The sequence below is a fragment of the Phanerochaete carnosa genome (assembly GCF_000300595.1).
Source record: "Phanerochaete carnosa HHB-10118-sp unplaced genomic scaffold PHACAscaffold_3, whole genome shotgun sequence".
Lineage (NCBI taxonomy): Eukaryota > Fungi > Basidiomycota > Agaricomycetes > Polyporales > Phanerochaetaceae > Phanerochaete > Phanerochaete carnosa.
In genome coordinates this window covers 1,387,932-1,406,450 of record NW_006767630.1, presented here as the reverse complement: position 1 = coordinate 1,406,450, position 18,519 = coordinate 1,387,932, and the positions used below count along the sequence as shown (strand labels likewise).

General features: G+C 54.2%; 7 protein-coding genes across 7 annotated transcripts; 1 reads left to right on the top strand and 6 right to left on the bottom strand.

Annotated features, from left to right (window-relative positions):
* Positions 1-294: 294 nt before the first annotated feature.
* PHACADRAFT_251723 (uncharacterized protein) lies at positions 295-1,362 on the top strand (the record flags this gene model as incomplete). The annotated part of the gene is made up of 1 exon (XM_007393126.1): positions 295-1,362. The coding sequence occupies exon 1, from the start codon at positions 400-402 to the stop codon at positions 1,357-1,359; it is 960 nt and encodes a 319-aa protein (XP_007393188.1). The 5' UTR covers positions 295-399.
* Positions 1,363-3,185: 1,823 nt separating this feature from the next.
* Positions 3,186-6,384, bottom strand: PHACADRAFT_192977 (uncharacterized protein; the record flags this gene model as incomplete). The annotated part of the gene is made up of 13 exons (XM_007393125.1): positions 3,186-3,559; positions 3,613-3,730; positions 3,784-4,353; positions 4,406-4,672; positions 4,728-5,009; positions 5,062-5,292; positions 5,348-5,428; positions 5,487-5,573; positions 5,633-5,753; positions 5,813-5,956; positions 6,016-6,117; positions 6,169-6,258; positions 6,305-6,384. The coding sequence occupies 13 exons, from the start codon at positions 6,382-6,384 to the stop codon at positions 3,186-3,188; spliced, it is 2,547 nt and encodes an 848-aa protein (XP_007393187.1).
* Positions 6,385-6,524: 140 nt separating this feature from the next.
* On the bottom strand, positions 6,525-7,652 carry PHACADRAFT_251719 (uncharacterized protein). Its single transcript, XM_007393124.1, has 7 exons — positions 7,557-7,652; positions 7,372-7,481; positions 7,273-7,309; positions 7,196-7,215; positions 7,014-7,138; positions 6,819-6,961; positions 6,525-6,760 (listed from the first exon to the last, which is right to left on the bottom strand). Exons 1-7 carry the CDS (start codon positions 7,603-7,605, stop codon positions 6,687-6,689), a joined length of 558 nt encoding a protein of 185 aa, XP_007393186.1. The 5' UTR covers positions 7,606-7,652; the 3' UTR covers positions 6,525-6,686.
* A 150-nt stretch (positions 7,653-7,802) lies between these two features.
* PHACADRAFT_139205 (uncharacterized protein) lies at positions 7,803-10,025 on the bottom strand. The gene is made up of 12 exons (XM_007393123.1): positions 9,677-10,025; positions 9,544-9,617; positions 9,422-9,488; positions 9,336-9,369; positions 9,219-9,293; positions 9,032-9,163; positions 8,865-8,976; positions 8,565-8,808; positions 8,452-8,515; positions 8,380-8,396; positions 8,201-8,280; positions 7,803-8,147 (listed from the first exon to the last, which is right to left on the bottom strand). Exons 1-12 carry the CDS (start codon positions 9,997-9,999, stop codon positions 7,951-7,953), a joined length of 1,419 nt encoding a protein of 472 aa, XP_007393185.1. The 5' UTR covers positions 10,000-10,025; the 3' UTR covers positions 7,803-7,950.
* A 2,755-nt stretch (positions 10,026-12,780) lies between these two features.
* On the bottom strand, positions 12,781-13,476 carry PHACADRAFT_251716 (uncharacterized protein). The gene is made up of 4 exons (XM_007393122.1): positions 13,446-13,476; positions 13,310-13,393; positions 13,067-13,252; positions 12,781-13,006 (listed from the first exon to the last, which is right to left on the bottom strand). The coding sequence occupies exons 1-4, from the start codon at positions 13,446-13,448 to the stop codon at positions 12,956-12,958; spliced, it is 324 nt and encodes a 107-aa protein (XP_007393184.1). The 5' UTR covers positions 13,449-13,476; the 3' UTR covers positions 12,781-12,955.
* Positions 13,477-13,638: 162 nt separating this feature from the next.
* PHACADRAFT_251713 (uncharacterized protein) lies at positions 13,639-16,951 on the bottom strand. The gene is made up of 4 exons (XM_007393121.1): positions 16,815-16,951; positions 16,169-16,755; positions 14,695-16,120; positions 13,639-14,639 (listed from the first exon to the last, which is right to left on the bottom strand). The coding sequence occupies exons 2-4, from the start codon at positions 16,295-16,297 to the stop codon at positions 13,921-13,923; spliced, it is 2,274 nt and encodes a 757-aa protein (XP_007393183.1). The 5' UTR covers positions 16,298-16,755; positions 16,815-16,951; the 3' UTR covers positions 13,639-13,920.
* A 171-nt stretch (positions 16,952-17,122) lies between these two features.
* On the bottom strand, positions 17,123-17,997 carry PHACADRAFT_251712 (uncharacterized protein). The gene has a single exon (XM_007393120.1). It carries the CDS (start codon positions 17,834-17,836, stop codon positions 17,396-17,398), a length of 441 nt encoding a protein of 146 aa, XP_007393182.1. The 5' UTR covers positions 17,837-17,997; the 3' UTR covers positions 17,123-17,395.
* Positions 17,998-18,519: the final 522 nt, after the last annotated feature.

Sequence of the window (18,519 nt, the reverse complement as noted above, 5' to 3'; positions counted from 1 at the left end):
ACGCGACGCGAGGTGCCGTTTATCAAACAAACCGTGGGAATGATGAAATCCAATGCACGCTTACCGCGAACTGTCACCGTGACACCGTCTCGCTGCTTCTCCGAGTCCGTCATGGCCCAGCGCAAACCACTGCAGAAACAGCCTTCAGGCTTGTTGTCCAATGTCTTCGACTTTGTGTCGCGAGAAATCGAATCTTTTGTAACGACGGCCACAGGGGGAGGACCTCCTGCCAAGGTCAGTTCCACGCCTAGATTTTACACGCCTGTAGTACTCAACGGATGCGTGTTTCGCCTGTAGCAAGCACCTCGTGCGTCGTCGTCGCGCGTTAAGCTAGATGCTGGCGCTCAATATGCAAATGCACGGGGGAAGAGGAAAAGGACGTTGTCCATGCGAGAAGGAATGTCCGAAGAACAGGGGACCAGGCGGCATGGGCGGGTGAACGTTGCCCCAGAGGCTGTCCCGGAAGATCGAACCCATGAAGAGCCTCTGGCTGAAAAGTCAAGGAGTGCCAATACGCAGCAGACTAGGTCACGATCTTCAGCTCAGACTCAGCAACAGACATACCAACAACACCGACCTTTCGAGGTCATTGAAGCATCCGCACCAGAAGAATGTACTGTGCAGCCCCCTTCATCTACTCTCGATTTACAGAAGCGCAAACGTGGTATTACCATGCCTGGTTCCCTCTTTCCTCGCTCTCCCTCCCTCGATCCCACCCCTGCTCCCCAGAAGGCCGAGGATCGTCAGGTACACTTCATGGCTCGTCACGACGAGGTCAAACTAGAGCTTCCATCCGCGCCGACTATGAACGAGATTGCGGAAGAGCCTGAAGAACCTCCGGACTTGTCTCAGTTTCCACGACCCTTCGAGCACGATGAGGGCGATAATCCTTTCTTACCAACAGGTATGACTCCTGCTCTGGTCGAGCGCATCACATCCAATACCGAGGACGCTAAGCGGTTCCTCGAAGACTTTACCGCGTCGCCACGCTCGTCGCCTATACCTGATACTCCTATTCCAACTCGAACCGCTCCTCCCAGACGTCTCTTGATTGAGAGTCCCATTGGCCCGGAGGCTCCTGTCAACGTACTACCGGTACTATCTGTCAAAGCCAAGGGGAAGCAGAAGGCGACTGAGCCGGAGGAAGTTTACGAAGAGGGTAATTCCAAGGTGCTTCGCGTCCGTGGAAAGGAGAGAGAGTTGCTTGAAGTCCAAGAAGAGCACCAGCAGAAGGAGCAGGACCGAGCAGATGATCCAGAGACGACGATTATACTAGAAGAGCGAGGGCGAGACAAGGAGCGGATAAGAGAACTTGAAGCAGAACTTGTCGTGCTAAAACGGCAGGTATGTCGATACTAGTCATCTGTCCATTCGCGTTTGCTGAGCTCGATGCCAGCTCTCAGAGTCTCGGACGAAACAGAAAATACCAGACGCTCCACCTCCGCCGCCTCCACCTCCGCCGCCGCCTCCACCTTCGACACGCCGTGCAGCTCCTGTAACCATTGCGGGCATCAGGAGTCAGAGTTCTGCGTTCTCGAGAGCTTCTACTGAATCGTTCCTTGTCACCGCTAGAGCTGCTCTCAGGAAACAGGCACCCCCGAAGGAGGCGCCAGTTAATCCGGTTTATGCGCCCATCGCTAGACCACCGTCGAGAACCACAATTAAGGCTCAAATGACGGGTCGTCCGTCAGTAAATGTGCCCTCAGAGAAGATGCAGGCGTTCCTGACAGAGGTGAAGAGTGTAAAACTAAAAAAGGTAAGCGGAGAAATGGCTCCACCGCTTACCTCAGACACGGGTCGGGTTGCTCTTGCACGCTCCCTGAGCGGAACGGAGAAAGGCAAGGAAATCTTGCGGCAGTTGGCAAGGCGGAGGTCAATGGCAGAACTCAACGCCCCAAATGATCTTAAGCGCAAGCGAGACGACGCCGATAATGAAACGGATGGTGAATCAGGTGGGTGTATGCCTCTTAGAAGAGTACATCATTTCATGTTTGCGTTGTAGCTGTTGCTCTCAAGCGTGTCGCAACAGAAAGCTCGCTTACAATGTCTGATGCAAGCACCTCATCGATCCCTTCGACGTCCAATTTCTCCACCAACAGTTTGTTCTCACAAACTAGCCGGACATGGCCTTCCATTACTGCGACAGACACAGACGTTACTACTACCTCTTCATTGTGCTCGGACAATGAGAAGGAAGAAGCTGTTCACGAAGACGAACCGCCTACTCCTCCTTGCCGTCCACCTACTCCGCCACGGCGCCTCAAGAAACGGCAGACCAAAGCTCGGTCGATGATTAACACTCCGGACGTGGATAAAAGTCTACCAGAGATAATTGATGCCGCTGACGACGGTTACGGGCACAAACCCCCAATCTATCGCTCTCCAAGTCCTACACCACGTGTCGAGAGTCATACGCCACACCGTCCCTCCCGACGTATCGGGAGCCGCACACCACACAGCTCTCCTGCTGAGGACGTATTCTCAAGGCGCCCACCTAGCTCGCCTATGCCTGCTATAGTGACGAAAAAGCCCAAGCCTCCCGGCCGTTCCCGCGCGCAGCTACGCATACAACCTGTTCCATTCCCCACAGACGGCGATCGGAATTCTGGCCATAGATCATCTCAGCAGGTCTCAAAGCCCGTTGCTCCGTTGGCAGTCAAGAAAAAAATTGAAGCCCGAACGTCACGGTCTCTGTCGCGACAAACGACCGAGGAATCGCTAGAGACGTCAGCACAGAGCTCACAATTTTCACCACATGATCGCAGACGGCGCACGCTTGACGCTGAGATCCGGCGTGCTGGGGACCAGCTCTGGGAGCAGGACAACAGGGATACGCTGGAAAGTGGCACATTGGTCGGTGTCGGTGGCAAAGACATGCGGGGTGGATTCCTTGCTCGAGGCGGCGGCGCAGGGCCGTCGGTGTATATGGGTATTGGATACGTACAGGGGGCCGAGGAAAATCAGCGTATACCACGGACGCAGCGGACTATCGTCTGATTCATTCATCTAGCAAGACATGTATTCGACTCGATCTCGTACTCAGGTTTTGTTCGCTATCTATTCTTCATCTATATTGCACGTTTGTGTCTAGTACTAGTGGCTTCGATGCACGCTGGAGTATATCGCTCAGACGATAGCAATTTGACAGCGTCCTGTTTTACATTTATACGCAGGGGTCCACCCCCCTAACTCCTCCAGTACTGTGCCCAGTCATGCATCCTGTCGAGTACGACCGTAAACGGAGAGATGTCGTTCAACAGCTTCTCAAAATGCTCGATCGCTTGCTCTTCTGTCATCTCAAGGCAGAACTTGCCGAGCACCTGCTCGTGCACATCACGATGCTTGATGTGCGGGATATTCGCGTCGACCATGAGCGTGGCCAGGTTCAGAATCAGATTCGCGCTCTTGCGGAGGATCGTGAACGCTGTGAAGCAAAAGTTCTTGAAGCGAGCGTAGTGCACAGACTGCACTCCGCCCATCGCGTCGACCATCTCTTTGCAGACCTTCACCGGCGGCGCCAAGGGCTTGGGATCGCGCCCAAGGATGTATCCGAAATCAACTAGAGACCAACAATGCCTTAGTCTACGCGATCACCAGACAGATGTAACGCACCATGGAAGAAATGACCATCAGGTGCAAGAAGCAGATTGTCTAGATGTCGATCTCCAACGCCCAACAAGTAGGTCATCACGCAATACCCAGCTATCATTTCCGTCAGGCCCAAATAGATCTTCACATCAATGCTCAGCACTCACCGCAACTCCTAACAAATGTATCAATCACCCCAGGTTCGACACCATATGTTCCGACACTGCCCTCGTCTGGATGGTGGGCCCGAAGGTAATTCAACAACGTCCCGTTCTCACTGACTATCGCTGCGATCGTCTTGCTTGGGATGAACTGTGCCATGCCTTGCGTTGGGCCCGTCGCAAGGACGTCGTAGGGGCTGACCTTGAGATCCAGGTTCTCCTTGCGCAGGAGCCGGTCCATGAGTGTGAAGATCTGGATAACGAGCTGGTCTTGGCGCATATCGTCGCCGTCTTTGAAGATGATCGGGTACTCGCTACCATCAGGCGCATGGAAGTATAGCAACATCGGAAACATGTTCGACTTGAAGACGGACGACTTCTCAGAGACGATGCCGGCGATCTCAACCTTTGCGTTCAGAGGGAGCGGGAGGGACATCATCGACGACAGGCCATTCTTCGAGTCTGCAAGGAAGGCGCGTAACTTTTCGATTTTCTTTGGTCGTGGATCCTTCGACATCCGCAGCTCCCGAGCACGCTTCGCGAGGGTATCGACCAGTTCTCCCTGGCGTTTGATCAGGTCTCTTCGATCTGCACCGTTTTCAGACTGTACCACATCGATGAGTGCCACCCGGCCAGCTGGAACGGGTTCCACATACCTCGAGAATCTTGTTCATAAACTTGTAGACGACACGACCGTACATCTTGGCCATGATCCTGTCCTCAAGCTGCACCTCCACTACAAGATACCAATAGAAACGGTTCCCTAACAAAGGATTGCGGACAGCGCGTCCAATCAAAAAGTCTGCCAGCCCGCTGTCATCGTATGATACCGCGCTTGAAGTAGACCTTGCGGACCGCTGGTCGCTGGCGGTGCTCTCAAACTTGAGGGCTTGAACAAGTTGCAGGAGGTACAACAATAGCTCCTGAGACGAAAAGTCAGCATTGGTGGGTACTCGTCACAATGACCTAATCACTCACGTCGTCATCCGCCTTGCTGAGCTGCTTCACCGCATACGCTCGCACACGCGAATCCACGGTATTGGGGCCGAGCAACTCAAGAGCGTCATCGATATCGATTTCAGTCCATTGCGGAAGAAGCTCTTCAACAGCCTGCTTGACCTCCGCGGGGTCCCGCCAAGTCACGGATTTCAAGAACTTGGTCAGTCCCCGCTTGTCTCTTGTGAGATAGAACCGGAATTTCCAAATGAGATCCTTCTCTTCGGAGGTTAACGGCTGGCTCGGCGCGTAGTTGAGAATCTCCTGCGGAGGCTGTTAGCCAACCTCAACAGCCGCGGGGATGTAATCTACTCACGTTCAGCTCGTCACGGATCTTTGCATTAGGTTTGAGCTCTCGGTCGTACGGGCTGCTTCTATGGCTTCGCACGAGTCGTCGATGTTTATCTTCGACAGGGTTCTCTTTGGCAATGTCTGGGTCGACAATGGCCCATAGGTGCGCGTCAACAGCTAAAGCGGACGACACAGCGGTAACCACTGGTGGTGCAGGGATAACAGGGGTAGGAGATGTGCTTGTACTCAACGAATCCTGTATACCGGGTCGTCCGCGGACAATTACATAGAATTTGGGCAAAGGTACTCACGGTTTCAGAGAAAATGACAGGAAAGTCGAACCGGGGGAGGTCGATATACAGAAAGAGGTTCTCAGACTTCTCGGTCTCGGACTGTGTGAGCGAACGAGGTCAGCCCGAGGGCGCGAAGGCAGGAGTCGCAAAAGCCCACCGCATGGATTTCTTCCATCCTTCTAAATGCCATAGTGTCCAACCAATCTGACTTTGGCAGATCTCCCCGTTCATATTTCTTCACAAGCTACGCGGTGTTCGGAGGTAAGCGCGGCCCATTTGTCGCAGTGTTCAGCCGGTACCCACCTTCTCCAGCCTCCCCATTTCGTCTCGGGTTCCCATCTTGCTTGGGGTACTACTTTCATTTGCCCCGTCTGCCTCATGGCCCGGCCACAAGTAAAGACGATGTTTCCCTCTGCGCAGACTCCTACAATCTCGATAGAACTCATGAGCACATGTGAAAAAAGAAGCGACCCACACACGGACCATTTCTTCCCAAAGAGACGAAAAGTAGAGCCACCGACAGGAGCAGCCGCACGAGGACCCGCAATGTCCCAGACAGTGAATGTAATCTGCGAGTTCAGCGGGAGGTCGCAATATCGTATGGGGAATGTGATCCATTCGTTCCACCTGCGTTACGCCGCTGCAGCGTCAGCCATTGGTGAGCATGAGAGTTAAGTGACGCGTACGTGTAGTCCTTTGTGAAAGCCTTGAACGAAGTCCGGAACGGGATTGTGAGAGGCTTGTTATCCGCTACGAGTTGGCAGGTCACATAGAGGTCGGAAAGGGCCCTGCAGTAGCCTTAGTAATGTACGTGCATGACCATAGGAGCGTGTACACACGGCGACTGTTGAACTCCATGAAACCTTAGCTCAGGCTTCTCCAGTAGCTCGGTGAACGCGTGAGGTCGCCTGAAGCCTTCTAGCTGTGAACTACACGGATCAGAGGAAGACAAGGTCCAAACGCATGCGCACATACATCCTGAATGTGACCGGCAGCTTCAAGTCGCTCAGCTTAGCAAATGTAAAATCATCACGGCTATCCTTGTCCATGTTCATCGAGGTGTGAATGAGAGATACATCATGGGCGCTTCCTCAAGCTGCTATCATCGACCCGGCCTCTCTCCAGATAGGTTCAAAACTAGCAAGTCCGCAAGCCAACTACAAGCCTTGTGTGCGCACTAAGGCCGGACGCGAACGATGTGAACGTGCATTTTTGTGTCCCGACAACCCTTATCCGATGACATTGCTGGCATGGTGTGCGTCTCCTAGCCAAAACAGTGTGAAGATATCCCGCCTCTATCTCTCGAAAGCGAGCATATAAAGTTAAATAACGAAGGTTGGGACTAAAGGTAGGACGCTTAGTCGTCCTTCTTGCCTATCCTCTTCTCGGCCTCCTCGATCGCTGCCTTGTCGGTTTGCGGCTCGGCGCCAGCTACAGAAAAATACTCAGGATTGCGCAGCCATGCGTAGTGAACATTCGCAGTACTCACCACCCATTAAACCGCCTGCGCCTTTGAAGGGACGCTTGAGATCGCCCTCGGCGGGCTTGCCCAAAATGTAGACGGCGACGAGCTTGGAGTCGTACAGGTTCTTCAAACCCATGAGGGATTGGATGAACAATGGCTGCGTGTACCTGATTACACGCAGTCAGTATCGTACAGGAGGATTAGGATATGACTACTCACTTGAGATAACCGTGCAAGAACACCATCATAGCGACACCCATCCACACGCCACGCATGGCCTTGTTCATTTCCGTAAGGTCATAGTCCCGGTTAGTGGTCGCTACCAGCTTTCCTGGTTCTTTGGACTGCGATAACAATTCATGAGATGGATGCTGATACAGTGTTCGTAAGGTGACACGTACCATTGGGCCGGCTGGTTCGACTTGGGTACGCGAGTAAGTCAGTAAGGGGCCAGTACATTGGACTCGAACAAACACACCATACTTGAGGACCGTCTGGTCGTTCTTCGCCTTTATCTGCGCGAAAAAAATTCAGTCAGAACATTTCTTGGCCGACAAAGTCTGCGCTTGGGACATACTTTGGCGGTAATAAAGTAGTACACTCCAAGAACGATGACCTGGACAGCAACATATGCAACTCGAACATAGGTGAGCACCTGTGGGTCCTCGAAAGGGATTTTGCGGGCCACTGGGGTATGAATGAAACCAGCACCGCGGTAAGCGTCACTTCGCTGGCAGACGAGAGGTCATATGACTGGCATACGTTGCATGGCGCCGATGGAGAGCACGAGATTCGAGGTTGCTGCATTCATGTTGGACGATATAGGGAGACGTTCCGCAGGAGGAAGACGTATGTAGCACAGTCGGGAAAAGGGACGAGGTAAAGAGGTGCGAGCTGGCGCTGAGGGTGCTCGCGAGACCCAGGCGCTTCGGCGGGACGCGTCCCCTGCGTGTTTACACGTATGTGTCAATCCGGTAATTCACACGCTCCTAAAGGCAACCTTCATAGTTCGACATCTCGCAGCCGCAACCGTGACAACCTTTATTCCAGCAAGCATACTCAAGTTCGCGAGAATCGCTGTAGTCTCCTAATGCGAGAGGGTATAATTACACGGGAATATTACACATGGTATATGAGTCCGCAAAGATGTTATCCGCTACGATGCTTTGGACGGCCCAATAACGGTGTTCTTCGTCTTATTGAGGTTGGCAATAGTCTGGTCGTCGAGATTGAGATGAGCTTTTACCAGCGCGGGTGGTGTAAGAGCCAGCCACTGCAAAGCGTGAGTAAGCCGCATGTGCACGATGTTAGCCACGGTACTCACCTGCTGGAGGCTGATGTCCTGGAAGCGATCTAGGCAAAGAAAGTCTATAAGGCAAATATTTGGCGTAAATTACGATACACACTGGATTTGAAAATTTCCAAGAAGCGCAGTGGCGTCGTGCCCGTGTTCTCAACGTAATGACCTGATGTCCGTGCATTAGAACTGGATTATACCTAGTCGGTGAGACACCTACCAGACGATGCGGGGACGTAGCCTTTTCAGGAGCCGTGAGCCTTTGACCTAATAAAGCGTAAATGGCACTGACCGATATCACCAGGCTGCAGAGTCGCGAATCAGTGCCATTCATCGGTCACAGATAAAGGCGTCACTTACTCCATAGTTGAACGTGTTGGCTTGAGAACTGCCGGCAAAGACAGTCATGCGCCCGGTACCCTCGCTACCGGTAGTTCAATTTGACGTCGTTTGGTTCCAGTACTATTACTCACATGTAGAAGCTCCATTCGTCCTGTGTAGGGTGCCAGTGCAACTCTCGCATTGCGCCCGGCTCAACGGTGACCTCAGCGGCAGCGATGGTCTGGGCAATCGGGAACGTCGTCGAATCCACGATCCGGACAGAGCCACCAGCTAATGGAGTCCTGGGCACCTTGGAAAACTCGAACGAGAAAGCCTCGGACGCCGGCACGGTGCCCTGTGGGCTTGGCACAGCTACCGCGTTGTCGGCAGGGGGGTCTGGACGCCACGACGTCAGCACCAAGTGCAGGGATGACCGACACACCGGCACGTACCACTTGGGAAGATGTACAGCTCCTTTCCTGGGATTTCATCAAAGGCCGAGATATCTGTCTGGAAGTTCTTGGCAAGGACCTCCTTCGGCACGTGCGCGAGCCAATCGGTGAGCTACAATATGTCATGAGTCCGTAGTCCCGGACGATGGAGCGCGGAAGCAGCGTACCAGGAACGTAGAGTCTTCGCTAAAATCGCCCGAGTCAAAGACGAGCAGGAATTCGGCGCCTTCTGGTAGGTCTGCTGTCGCTTGGATGGAGTGTGGCACACCGGGGGGGAAATACCAGACATCAGATTGGTTCTGGAGGAAGCAATGTCAGCTCAATACAGATGGCAATCGTGACGTTTGCCCTTACCAAGGTAGCTAGGTAATTTTGACCGTTGGTACTAAGCACCGTTATTTGCACAGAGCCGTTTAGAATGTAAGCCCACTGTCATCCAATGTAAACAAAAGCTTTCTTAGCAGCAATGACACGTGCCTCGGCAGTCGAATGCCAGTGTAACTCCCTGATACCTGTGAGTCAGTAGAAGAAAATGTCTCGGACAGTTGATGGAGTACCTGATAGCCCCAGCTTCCAAACGCATATCGACTCCGGCCATCTGTGTAGCGATGGGCATCACATTGACTGCAAGAAAAGTGGTGAGAATTATGTCACATGAGCATCTACGAGCTTGACTAACTATTCTGCTGCCTTGCCCATCCCCCCGTCTGAAGACGGTTAGGACTGAGACTGAACGGCCATTTGGAATTCCCCCTGTCCGACCATTCGCCGTCAGTGTCGGGACCATAGATAAATTAAGGTGGAATGTCTACACATTGCCGGAATCAGTAGTCGGTGGTGCGAGTAGGTCCGCATTCTGCAGGTCGATGGGAACGTTCTGGGGACCGAGGACGTTTGAGCCGAGGGTGCCTCGCATGGGCTCGGGCATGACATCACTGGTTTCGGTCCACAAAATGCCGTTGGGGTCGTCAGAAGCAGGGGCGACGGTCGCAGAGACAGGTGCGGCAGAGGCGAGACTGCTCGGCGACAGCGAGGAGAGCGGAATAGCTGACCCCAAAGGGGCGGCGCACACAGAGTGTACGACAGCGAGAAGAGAGACGAAAATAGCCAGGGATAATGGTAGGCCGGACGACATCCTGTGCAAGAGTGTGCAAGGGGCTCATGTATTTTGGTCGAGAGCTTTCTCCAAAGTCTTTTTATACCTTCTCCACTCACCGCCAACGGCGAGTACGATAGTCTCAGGCGGATGCTATCTAGCGTGTCACGGATGTTGTCGTAGGAAACGCCCACGGAGAGAGCTGTTTCACTTCACAGGGCTACTGTTACAGACTGCTATTATTGGCAGATCTGCTGGTGTTGAGGCTAGGAAATTTGCTAGCAGTATGACCAAATTGGGTCCCGGTGTGTATGTTAGCGGGACGCCATCCGAAGGGACGCTCCTGTGGTAGCGTCTCGCCATCAGCTGATCGACCTGGCCGAAGGCTCTGAGCAGTCGGCATAGATCGCGCAGCCGCGGGCATTCCCTGCTGGCCTCGCGGCACGTAAATCGGCCCCCAGTATCGGGTGCGAATGGCGAGCGGGGGATTTCAGATGTCCTTTTGAGGCTAATGGTACTCCCGCGAAACGTCGAACCGTTCAGAGGCCGAGCAGGCGTGGCGGCGCGTTTACCAAACTGCGTCGCCACAACGGTCACCGTGCGGAACGGAAAGCACGCAGCGCTTCGTACCTGGCGGAACGGAACCGGTAATTGCTCGCAGTGACAATGCCATAGGCTCATGGTCTCAAGCGATGGGTCATGAGGCTTCAAGCGGGACCAGACGAATGACTTTACAAGTACCGTTGGCCCTCTCATTCGTCGTCGCCACTGGGAAGTTTTTCTCCTACGCTGCGCACGCCATACGTTGAAAACATGACAGATAGTCGTTTGCTGATTTGGCCAGTGGTACGGAACCGAAGGGTCGACAGGTCGTCAAATTCTGCGAATTGGGACCGAAACTGCAGAAGGTCCGGTGTGGAAACAGGGCCGGGAGGCGAAGGAAAATTGTATGCTGTTGTTTGTGGACCTTCTAAGTTTCCTCGACTCTGTCGACTGACGTCTCTTCGTGGTACTTTTCTTCCCATGAACCCTGGTAAGTTCAGACCGACAACGTGAGAGAATTAATTCAAAGACGGGGCCCGAGCATACATTGTAGGATCCAGTGTATTGCACTTGTGCCTGCGCCAAGCGGGATTCCTCGGTTTGCGGCTCGGTATCCAAGGGACCGTCGTGTGATTCAAAGTGAAATGCCGGAATTCAACGCCAGTTGGAGTTGTTTTGTCGAGAAGCGCATCGATGTACTCGCTTACAAACGCGAGCTTGTACGCCGAGAATAGCACGGGCGTCAGCTGCGCGAGAACCACAAACAAAGTTGACGAACTCCCTGTTTGAACCGTGGGCGATCACATTCTGAATACACCGTTGAAGGACGTACCAGCATTGGCGCAAGGGATCACATTCGCCGTGATACTGTGCCGTGCAGCGGCGGATCAGGTGAGGACAAATCTACGTTCAGCACTAACCTCACATGGGCAGAAATTCTCCTGAGGCACATTGCACCTGAACAGGCGAAATGACCCCATTGCCGACAGGGCCGCGGTTCAGACACCAGAGATTGCGGGTTTGTTTTCCCTCCCTCATGCGATGTGCATGAGGTTATTTCGACTTCGTGCAATGATGCGATAGCGCAGTCGCAGTTGTCAGAATAGCAACCAATCAGGCCAATCGTATTTGCTGCGCGAAGGAACGATCTACAGACATGACATCGTTCCCCTAGGACATGCTTGTGAGCGACTTCGATGCATGCACTGAAAATTATGACAGACCTAGTGACTTTCCCATAGTTGCGCGGGTTCCGTGCGCACGATCCAAACCAGGAGACGGCGTCTCAAAGACAGTTTAACGACAGCGTGAGCAGCCAGACAAAGACCAGAGTAACTCTGGCTCACCTCAAAGCTCTGTATCAGTCAGATGCAAGTGGTCAACAAAATTTGAATAACAAGGTGTGCGGTGATACGATGGCAACCACTCTAGTGAGGGACAGCATGAGCACCGGTGATAGGCAATGCTGTGCCCGGTCGCCGATTTGACAATCTTGCATCGCATATACAATGACGTACACGTGCATATACCGAGACTGGTCGCACGCAGCAAGGTAGCCAGTCAACTGTTGCAGGGGTAGTGAACATCCCGATAATTGGGTCGGTAACGCCAAACAATTATGCTCAAGAGGTAGTACCGGAGACTTACTCCAGCCGAGCTCATTTCACTAACCAAGGGCATCTGGCAGAGAGTCGGTTAGGTGGGGACCTCATCGTGACCACTGGGTGAGTAACCCCAAGCTTCTACCAGACTGCGGGGCGTCGGACTCCGCTAGGTTTCTTCGCACTGCGTGTGGTTGTAAGCGGAGGTGATCAAAGCTCGTAATGAAGCGAGCCCTAGGACCACAAGGTGAGTGAGCAAGCAGTTGCGACGAGGCAGACAGCACATGAGAAAGCTAACCCCACCCATGGCAGCTATGGCAGAGCTATTAAGGGAGTGCACTTGCGCACGCAGAAATAGGATGAATGCGATTGCCGCACTGCGACTGGACGGCATTTGACTGAAGTCCTGCATTGCATATACCGAGCATCAGGCGAAGATTCGGATGTTCGTGAGACGCGTTCATACCAAGCTAGACCCAGATATCACTCACATGTTGGGTCGAGTTGCCCGGGACGGGCCGCAGGAGGCAGGCACGCACAATCTCGCATCACTCACGGCTAATACATCTGAATGGCGGCACCATCGCTTCGTGTGCAGTAGGCAAAGCATCGACACCCTGACAATGACTTCGACACGATCTCGCATGCAGCCGTAGATTTCAGGCGTGAGCTTTGAGTGAGTAGAGGGTTGTTCATTGCATTGGAGAGTTTAACAATTGCAAGCCAGGCGCGACAGCAGATGATATTAGCACAAATGTAAAATGCAGGGTGATATAGTGAACTTTTGTCCCGTGGTTAAACCGCAGTCTTATGCCAGCCGATGTGACGCTGCAAGCCGTCAAACGAGTCGCTCATTCCTCGATCTTGGCCAGGATCTCGGAGTCCTTGTAAAGGTAGTACTCCTTGTCGAACACGGTGTATCAGCAGGCGGCAGGAAAGCAAAGCGTAAGTAGCACACGCACCTCCTCGCCAACTTTTATTGAGTTGCCTCCCCAACCCGGCAGCAGCACACGGTCGCCCGCCTTCACGGTCGTCGGGATGAGCTTACCGTCCTTGTTGGGCGCGCCGGGGCCGACGGCGATGACGGTCGCCTCAGGGAGAGGGGTGCTGGTGGCAGACGTAGGCAGGAAGATGCCGCTAGCGGTTTTCTGTGCGCAAGACGTCATTTAGAGCTTGCGCTGACAAGTCACAGAGCTAGCACGCACCGTATCGGGCTTGAACTTTTGGACGAGAACACGGTCGAAGAGAGGCACGAGGGCCTTGATGGACTTGAAGGTAGCCTGGGCAGCCTGCAGACCGTCGGTCAGCAGCGTCGAGACACGGCAGGGTACAGCGACGAACCATTTGAAGTGCAGCGGATGGAGCGGACGGCGGACGAACGGTGAGAGTGCGCGAAACAGCCCGAACCGTTTTCTTTGACGCATTGTTTTGTACGGACAAACAAAACGGCCACGTGCTGGAACTCTCTCGAAGCGTTTGTGGCGAGAGCGCCCAGCTTCTGCCGCGCGCGGTCTGCAGACGGAGATAAAAAGACAGGTATCGGTATCGGATATAGATTGTACTCTATGTACAGAATTGCGTGTAGGCTACAGTGATGTTGTCGGGTGATGCAGAAAGCCAGAGGATGTTGCGTAACAGGACCAGGTGCGTGACAAACGAGCAACGAGCGACGATGGGAGGACGACTAAATGGGTAGTGAAACGGGCAACGTGAGAGGGGTACTGAAGAAAGACTCCAAGAAATGAAAATGCAGATTTATAGTCTGTGCGAGACGGGACCAAACGAGAGATGTGCAAGCAGAGAACGTCCCGTTTCTTTACCCAATAACCATCGGCTCATCGTTGTTGTCTCCGGAGACACCAGCATCCTCTGCTGGAACGGTGGACGCAGGGCTATTAGGGCGCTGCTGATCCTCCCCTCGCTGGACTTGCAGGATCTGCTGAAGGTGTTGCCTGACTTCAGGGGGAAGGTCCATGTCTGCAGCACCGTTAACGGGGACAGCGGCAGCACCATTGGCTCTATATCGGATCGAGATCGCCCGCGCATCTTGGGGCTCGTTGGGGTTGGCAGCACCATCATCGGCGCGCATGCGAGATCGACGAATAGTCAGCGGGCTGAAAGACCAGCTGCCACCTTGCGTCCGCTGACGGTTCGCATCGCCATTCGCAGTCGGAGTCGCAGTGACAGCAGCGGCAGCAATGGCTTCGGGGACTGCCGCCGTCCTGGCTGGCGAAAGAGGCCCGCCGAACTCCTCGACGATCCGAGCTTCCAGCCGCGCCGCCCTCTCCTGCTCGCGTGCGGCCCGACGCTCTGCACGGCCGGCAGCCGCACTGCCCGAGCCCGAACCGCCGGCACGCGAGCTCTCGCCCTGGTTCTCACGATCCGCGTCATCGTCGTTGTCTTTTGCGCTGCACCAGAAGCGATGTCCTTCGCTCCATGCGATGCTTTGACACTCCTTCCCGCAGTATTTGGCCTTTCTGCAGCGGCGACATTTAGCAAACTCGCGAGGGAACGACTCCCATCGTCCACACATCACTGGTAAACGTTGCGGTCAGCGTTCGACAAGTAGTTCAAGACGCAGGCCACTCACTATTTGCACACTGTCTGATGCCTCCTTGTTGATCATCTTTCCGGCACGCATTCCGCATGATGACGCCAGCCCAGTACTGAATCTCCGGGGGGAGCGTTGGTGGCGGGTTCGGTCCCTCCAGTTCCGAGGAACTCGGCCTGTAGGTGAAGCGCTCCACGAGAGAGAACACATTTGTCATCCGAGGTTGAGATCCAGATGACCCGACGACGGTGGAAGAAGAGCTTGACGCGGGCGTAATGTTAGGCGTTGCAGTCGCTTTCTCCTTCTCCTTTTCCTTTTCCTTCCCGCGGCCTGTTGCGGAGTTAAACACCTTGATGAAAGCATTGGTCTCCTTGGTAGGAGTAGCCGTAGCTGTCTGCTTGCCCGAGCTAGAGCTAGTCTGATTCTTCCACCATTCTTCGTTGTGATTGCCGTCTTGTTGGACTGTCGCCGGGTGGAACGACGGCCGTTGCTTGTAAAATGCCTGCCTGACGTGAGGGTATTTGCTAAGATAGGCTAGCAGCTGCAGAGCAAGCAAGACATCTTCGTCTCTGTAGGGGCCAGACTCTGGGTCTCGATGATGGTGATGATGGTGATGATGAGTGCTAGTGGTGCCTGTCGTCCTGCCGTTCGGGGTCTGACCGCCACGAGCGCGCTCTGGGGTTGCGCCCATCTCGTTAGCGCGGGCTCGAACCGTAGTAGGAAAGGAGGGAACCGGTGTTGGGGTAGTCATCGGAAGTGTGATCGTACCCGCGCGGGGGGTGCGCTCGCCTGCGGTGGCATGATCAGCTCGAGGAAGACCGTTGATGGCGCCGGGCGCACCAGGAGGGGCACCCATCGCAAAGTCATCGTTCGTCTCCAAAGACACGATCCCATCTGCCACATCGACGCCGTCCACGGGGACCGCCTGATCGCTGATGATGATATGTGCATCAGTGTTCATATCCAACGATGCGCCAGCAGCAGGCGGTACAGTGTCTGAGACAATGCCAACAGCGCGACGGGGGTGGGCGGTACCGCGCACAGTAAGCGCGTCCGGTGAAGGATTGCGGCGTTCAGGCGAGGAGGCGCCTGAAACGAGCGCATCGCTGTCTCGGGCGACGTCCATGTCGATATCACCATCATCCTCCGTCTCAGTGTCTGGTCGAGAGTTATCTGTAGAGTGTGAAGTAGTCGGAGCATCGGAGGCCGAAGGGAGAGGGGGACGAGCGCGCAACGTTCGTCCACGATGGTGTCCAGCCGTAGCTTGGGCGGAGACCTGATCCCACACTGGCCGAGCTATAATGGTACCACTCCGGTCTCGTACTTGTGCTGGGACTACGACACTTCCAGTAGGGGTGTTGGATCCAGCTGGTGTGGTGTTGGATGACGGTTCCGTAGATGTGTCGGTGTCTCGTGAGCTAGGTCTTCTGCCACTTGATGAGGACTCGACATCCATTAAATCCTCCTGCCTCATGGTTAGCACTCAGGAATGTGCAAGCAGAAGTAGACGCACCTCGGGGGTCTGTACTGTCCGCTCTGCCCGGATCGTGCGGTCTGCTGCGACCTGTCTTTGTAACGCTCGAGCCAGCGCCGCGGCTTGTTCTCGCTGCTTGTGCTCGGCATGTGCTGCTCTCCTAGCCATACGCTGTTCTCTCGTCTCCCGTTGCATTCCTCCTGTAGATGTCGATGACCCCACGGCGAACCCCTTGCTGGCCAACCAGGCCTCTAAAATACACCCCACCACCTCCAACGTCCCCGCCTGCACTACCCGCCCGCGAATCTGCTCACTTCCGCGTACTCCGATGTTCACTACAGACTGAAATGCGAGAGAAAACCGGTAGGCCGCCTGTTTGTCATATGACTTGGGGTTGAGGGTTGGGACCAACTTCGGTGGATGTGCAGATGGAGAGGATAGGCCATACAGAATAGCGTCGTTTTGTGGCGGTGGTGGACATAGACAAAATTCGTGTAGTATACGAACCAGTCGCTCCAAGCCGCCGTCCATGGTCATGATCTCGCGAATCCGTGGGGAAGTGGAGGTGAGATAGGTTAGATGTGACAAAGAGTTGTATAATGGTAGTGGCGCATTTGTGTCGAGGGCTACAGAAAGGGTCAATCACGACGTTCAACCAGTGTGGATAGCAAAGCACAAGACTAACCTCTGCGGTCGTAGAGCTGGGATGTGATGCAGACACTGGCCCGATTCTGGGCAGGGAAGGCGAAGTTAGATTCGCGCATAATAAGACGTCGTAGAAGAGACTGTAGGAGGTGCTAGCGAATGGAGTCCAGATATTTGTTGAGTCGTGGAAAGTGTCGTGCTCGTCCCCGTCGTCGTCGATGTTGGTAATGTAGCCCGCTGCCGACCCCGATCTGACTGAGACGTCTGTTTGGTCTTGTTTTTCCCATGGCCAACTGTGGCAAACGTCTGACAGGCGCCCGCGCTTTGTTCCCGTCTGCTTTCTGTCTCCGGATCCGTGCCTGGCTACCGCACCGCCAGCTCAGCGCTCATGCACAACAAGCAACTTCCGAACACGCAGAGAGAACATGATTCAGCATGCGGATGGGTCACCACATCGGTCTTATTAACCCAGCCGTTGCCAGTTTTTCATTAATGATCACCCCTCGCTCCGGGCATACGCCCACCCCAGACATTCGATCGGTCATGTACAACTGTGGCCAGTAATTCGAAGATCTGCTCTGTTGTACAGCAAACACGACTTTGCGACATTGTATTGAAATCTCATGCGTCTTCCATGGAGGCTCCAGTCTCGAAGTCTCTCCCCCTCATATCTGCATACTGCGAGGCTCCCGCCTCATTTCGGTTGTCTGGGTGTTTGCCATATGAGCTGAGGCCTTGGCTCCCCTCAACGCCAAAGTCCCTTTTCGCCTCCCGGGCAAACTCCTCCCTTGTGGACGCGTCCTTGCCCTGCTTCGCATCTTGTATCTCGTCCCCAATGGGTCCGCCGCTCACGGATTGGTCAATGAGACCACCCGAGCTGTCTTCTGGGCGTCCACGTTGCTTGGTATCTGCAAACGGGTTCTGCGAAGATCCGTAGCCTCCGGAGGAGGTAGCTGTTCCGTGCTCATTAGCTCTCGGTCCGTCGTCGGAGAGGTATCGTACAAACTCACTATCGTTGCTCGGTGGGTAGTTGCTCGTCTCGTATGTGTTGTCACGGCTCATAACTGCTCGCTTTATAGAAACGGGGCGGTGGTGTTGTAGTTGTGTACGTCGTTAACGAAAATATGGTCGAAGCTCGTGTACGGCCAATGGACTTTATACACAGCGATATACTCCATTATGGGCGCCTTCTGTGTATGACGTCGTTCACCCGACCTCCAAGTCGTGCTTGGAGTTCCTCATGAACGTTGCGTTCACCGCAGTGCATTTGCGGCATGCAGATGTGGAGAAAATATCAGATCGCTTGTTATCATGTCCAATGGCGGCTATTCGGATGCGAAATTCCATCTGCTCATGCTTGGACGACAGGTTGCTACACGGTCCGAGTCAAACGATGGGAGCATATGGAGCCCGTACGTATCTCGTCTCCTGACTGACCTGACGACGCTGTCATCGCGGCGGATCAGGACCCAGAGGCTAGTGAGTACCATTCATTTGCCCCAAAATCCTAATGCCCGCAACTACTAGTACTTCTCGGGGCGAGTGTGAAGCAACTAGTGGAGAGCCGCAGCGCTCCTTGAGTCTTCTATATCCATGAAGGCACGCGAGCGGGATTCAGCCGCCCGGACATACGAAATTATGCTTAGAAGTGTCCCGGCACATATGACTGGAACATGGTTACAGTTGACAACAACAATACGAATTTTATGCCGGCACGCATTCACATTTTGCTCACTAGTGCCGCT

Excerpts from the sequence above, each read along its gene's own strand:
- PHACADRAFT_251719 (XM_007393124.1), bottom strand. The coding sequence starts at position 7,605 with ATGAATGCAGCAACCTCGAATCTCGTGCTCTCCATCGGCGCCATGCAA. Across the intron at positions 7,216-7,272 it reads CCAGACGGTCCTCAAGTATG|TCGAACCAGCCGGCCCAATG; the intron begins GTGTGTTTGTTC and ends CGCGTACCCAAG. Across the intron at positions 6,962-7,013 it reads TTCTTGCACGGTTATCTCAA|GTACACGCAGCCATTGTTCA; the intron begins GTGAGTAGTCAT and ends GCGTGTAATCAG.
- PHACADRAFT_139205 (XM_007393123.1), bottom strand. The coding sequence starts at position 9,999 with ATGTCGTCCGGCCTACCATTATCCCTGGCTATTTTCGTCTCTCTTCTC. Across the intron at positions 9,370-9,421 it reads TTGGAAGCTGGGGCTATCAG|GGAGTTACACTGGCATTCGA; the intron begins GTACTCCATCAA and ends CACAGGTATCAG. Across the intron at positions 8,977-9,031 it reads GCGAAGACTCTACGTTCCTG|CTCACCGATTGGCTCGCGCA; the intron begins GTACGCTGCTTC and ends GACATATTGTAG.
- PHACADRAFT_251716 (XM_007393122.1), bottom strand. Across the intron at positions 13,253-13,309 it reads AAAAGTTCAAGCCCGATACG|AAAACCGCTAGCGGCATCTT; the intron begins GTGCGTGCTAGC and ends TCTTGCGCACAG. Across the intron at positions 13,007-13,066 it reads CAATAAAAGTTGGCGAGGAG|GAGTACTACCTTTACAAGGA; the intron begins GTGCGTGTGCTA and ends GTGTTCGACAAG.
- PHACADRAFT_251713 (XM_007393121.1), bottom strand. The coding sequence starts at position 16,297 with ATGGCTAGGAGAGCAGCACATGCCGAGCACAAGCAGCGAGAACAAGCC. Across the intron at positions 16,121-16,168 it reads GGACAGTACAGACCCCCGAG|GAGGATTTAATGGATGTCGA; the intron begins GTGCGTCTACTT and ends ACCATGAGGCAG. Across the intron at positions 14,640-14,694 it reads CATCAGACAGTGTGCAAATA|TGATGTGTGGACGATGGGAG; the intron begins GTGAGTGGCCTG and ends AACGTTTACCAG.
- PHACADRAFT_251712 (XM_007393120.1), bottom strand. The coding sequence starts at position 17,836 with ATGAGCCGTGACAACACATACGAGACGAGCAACTACCCACCGAGCAAC.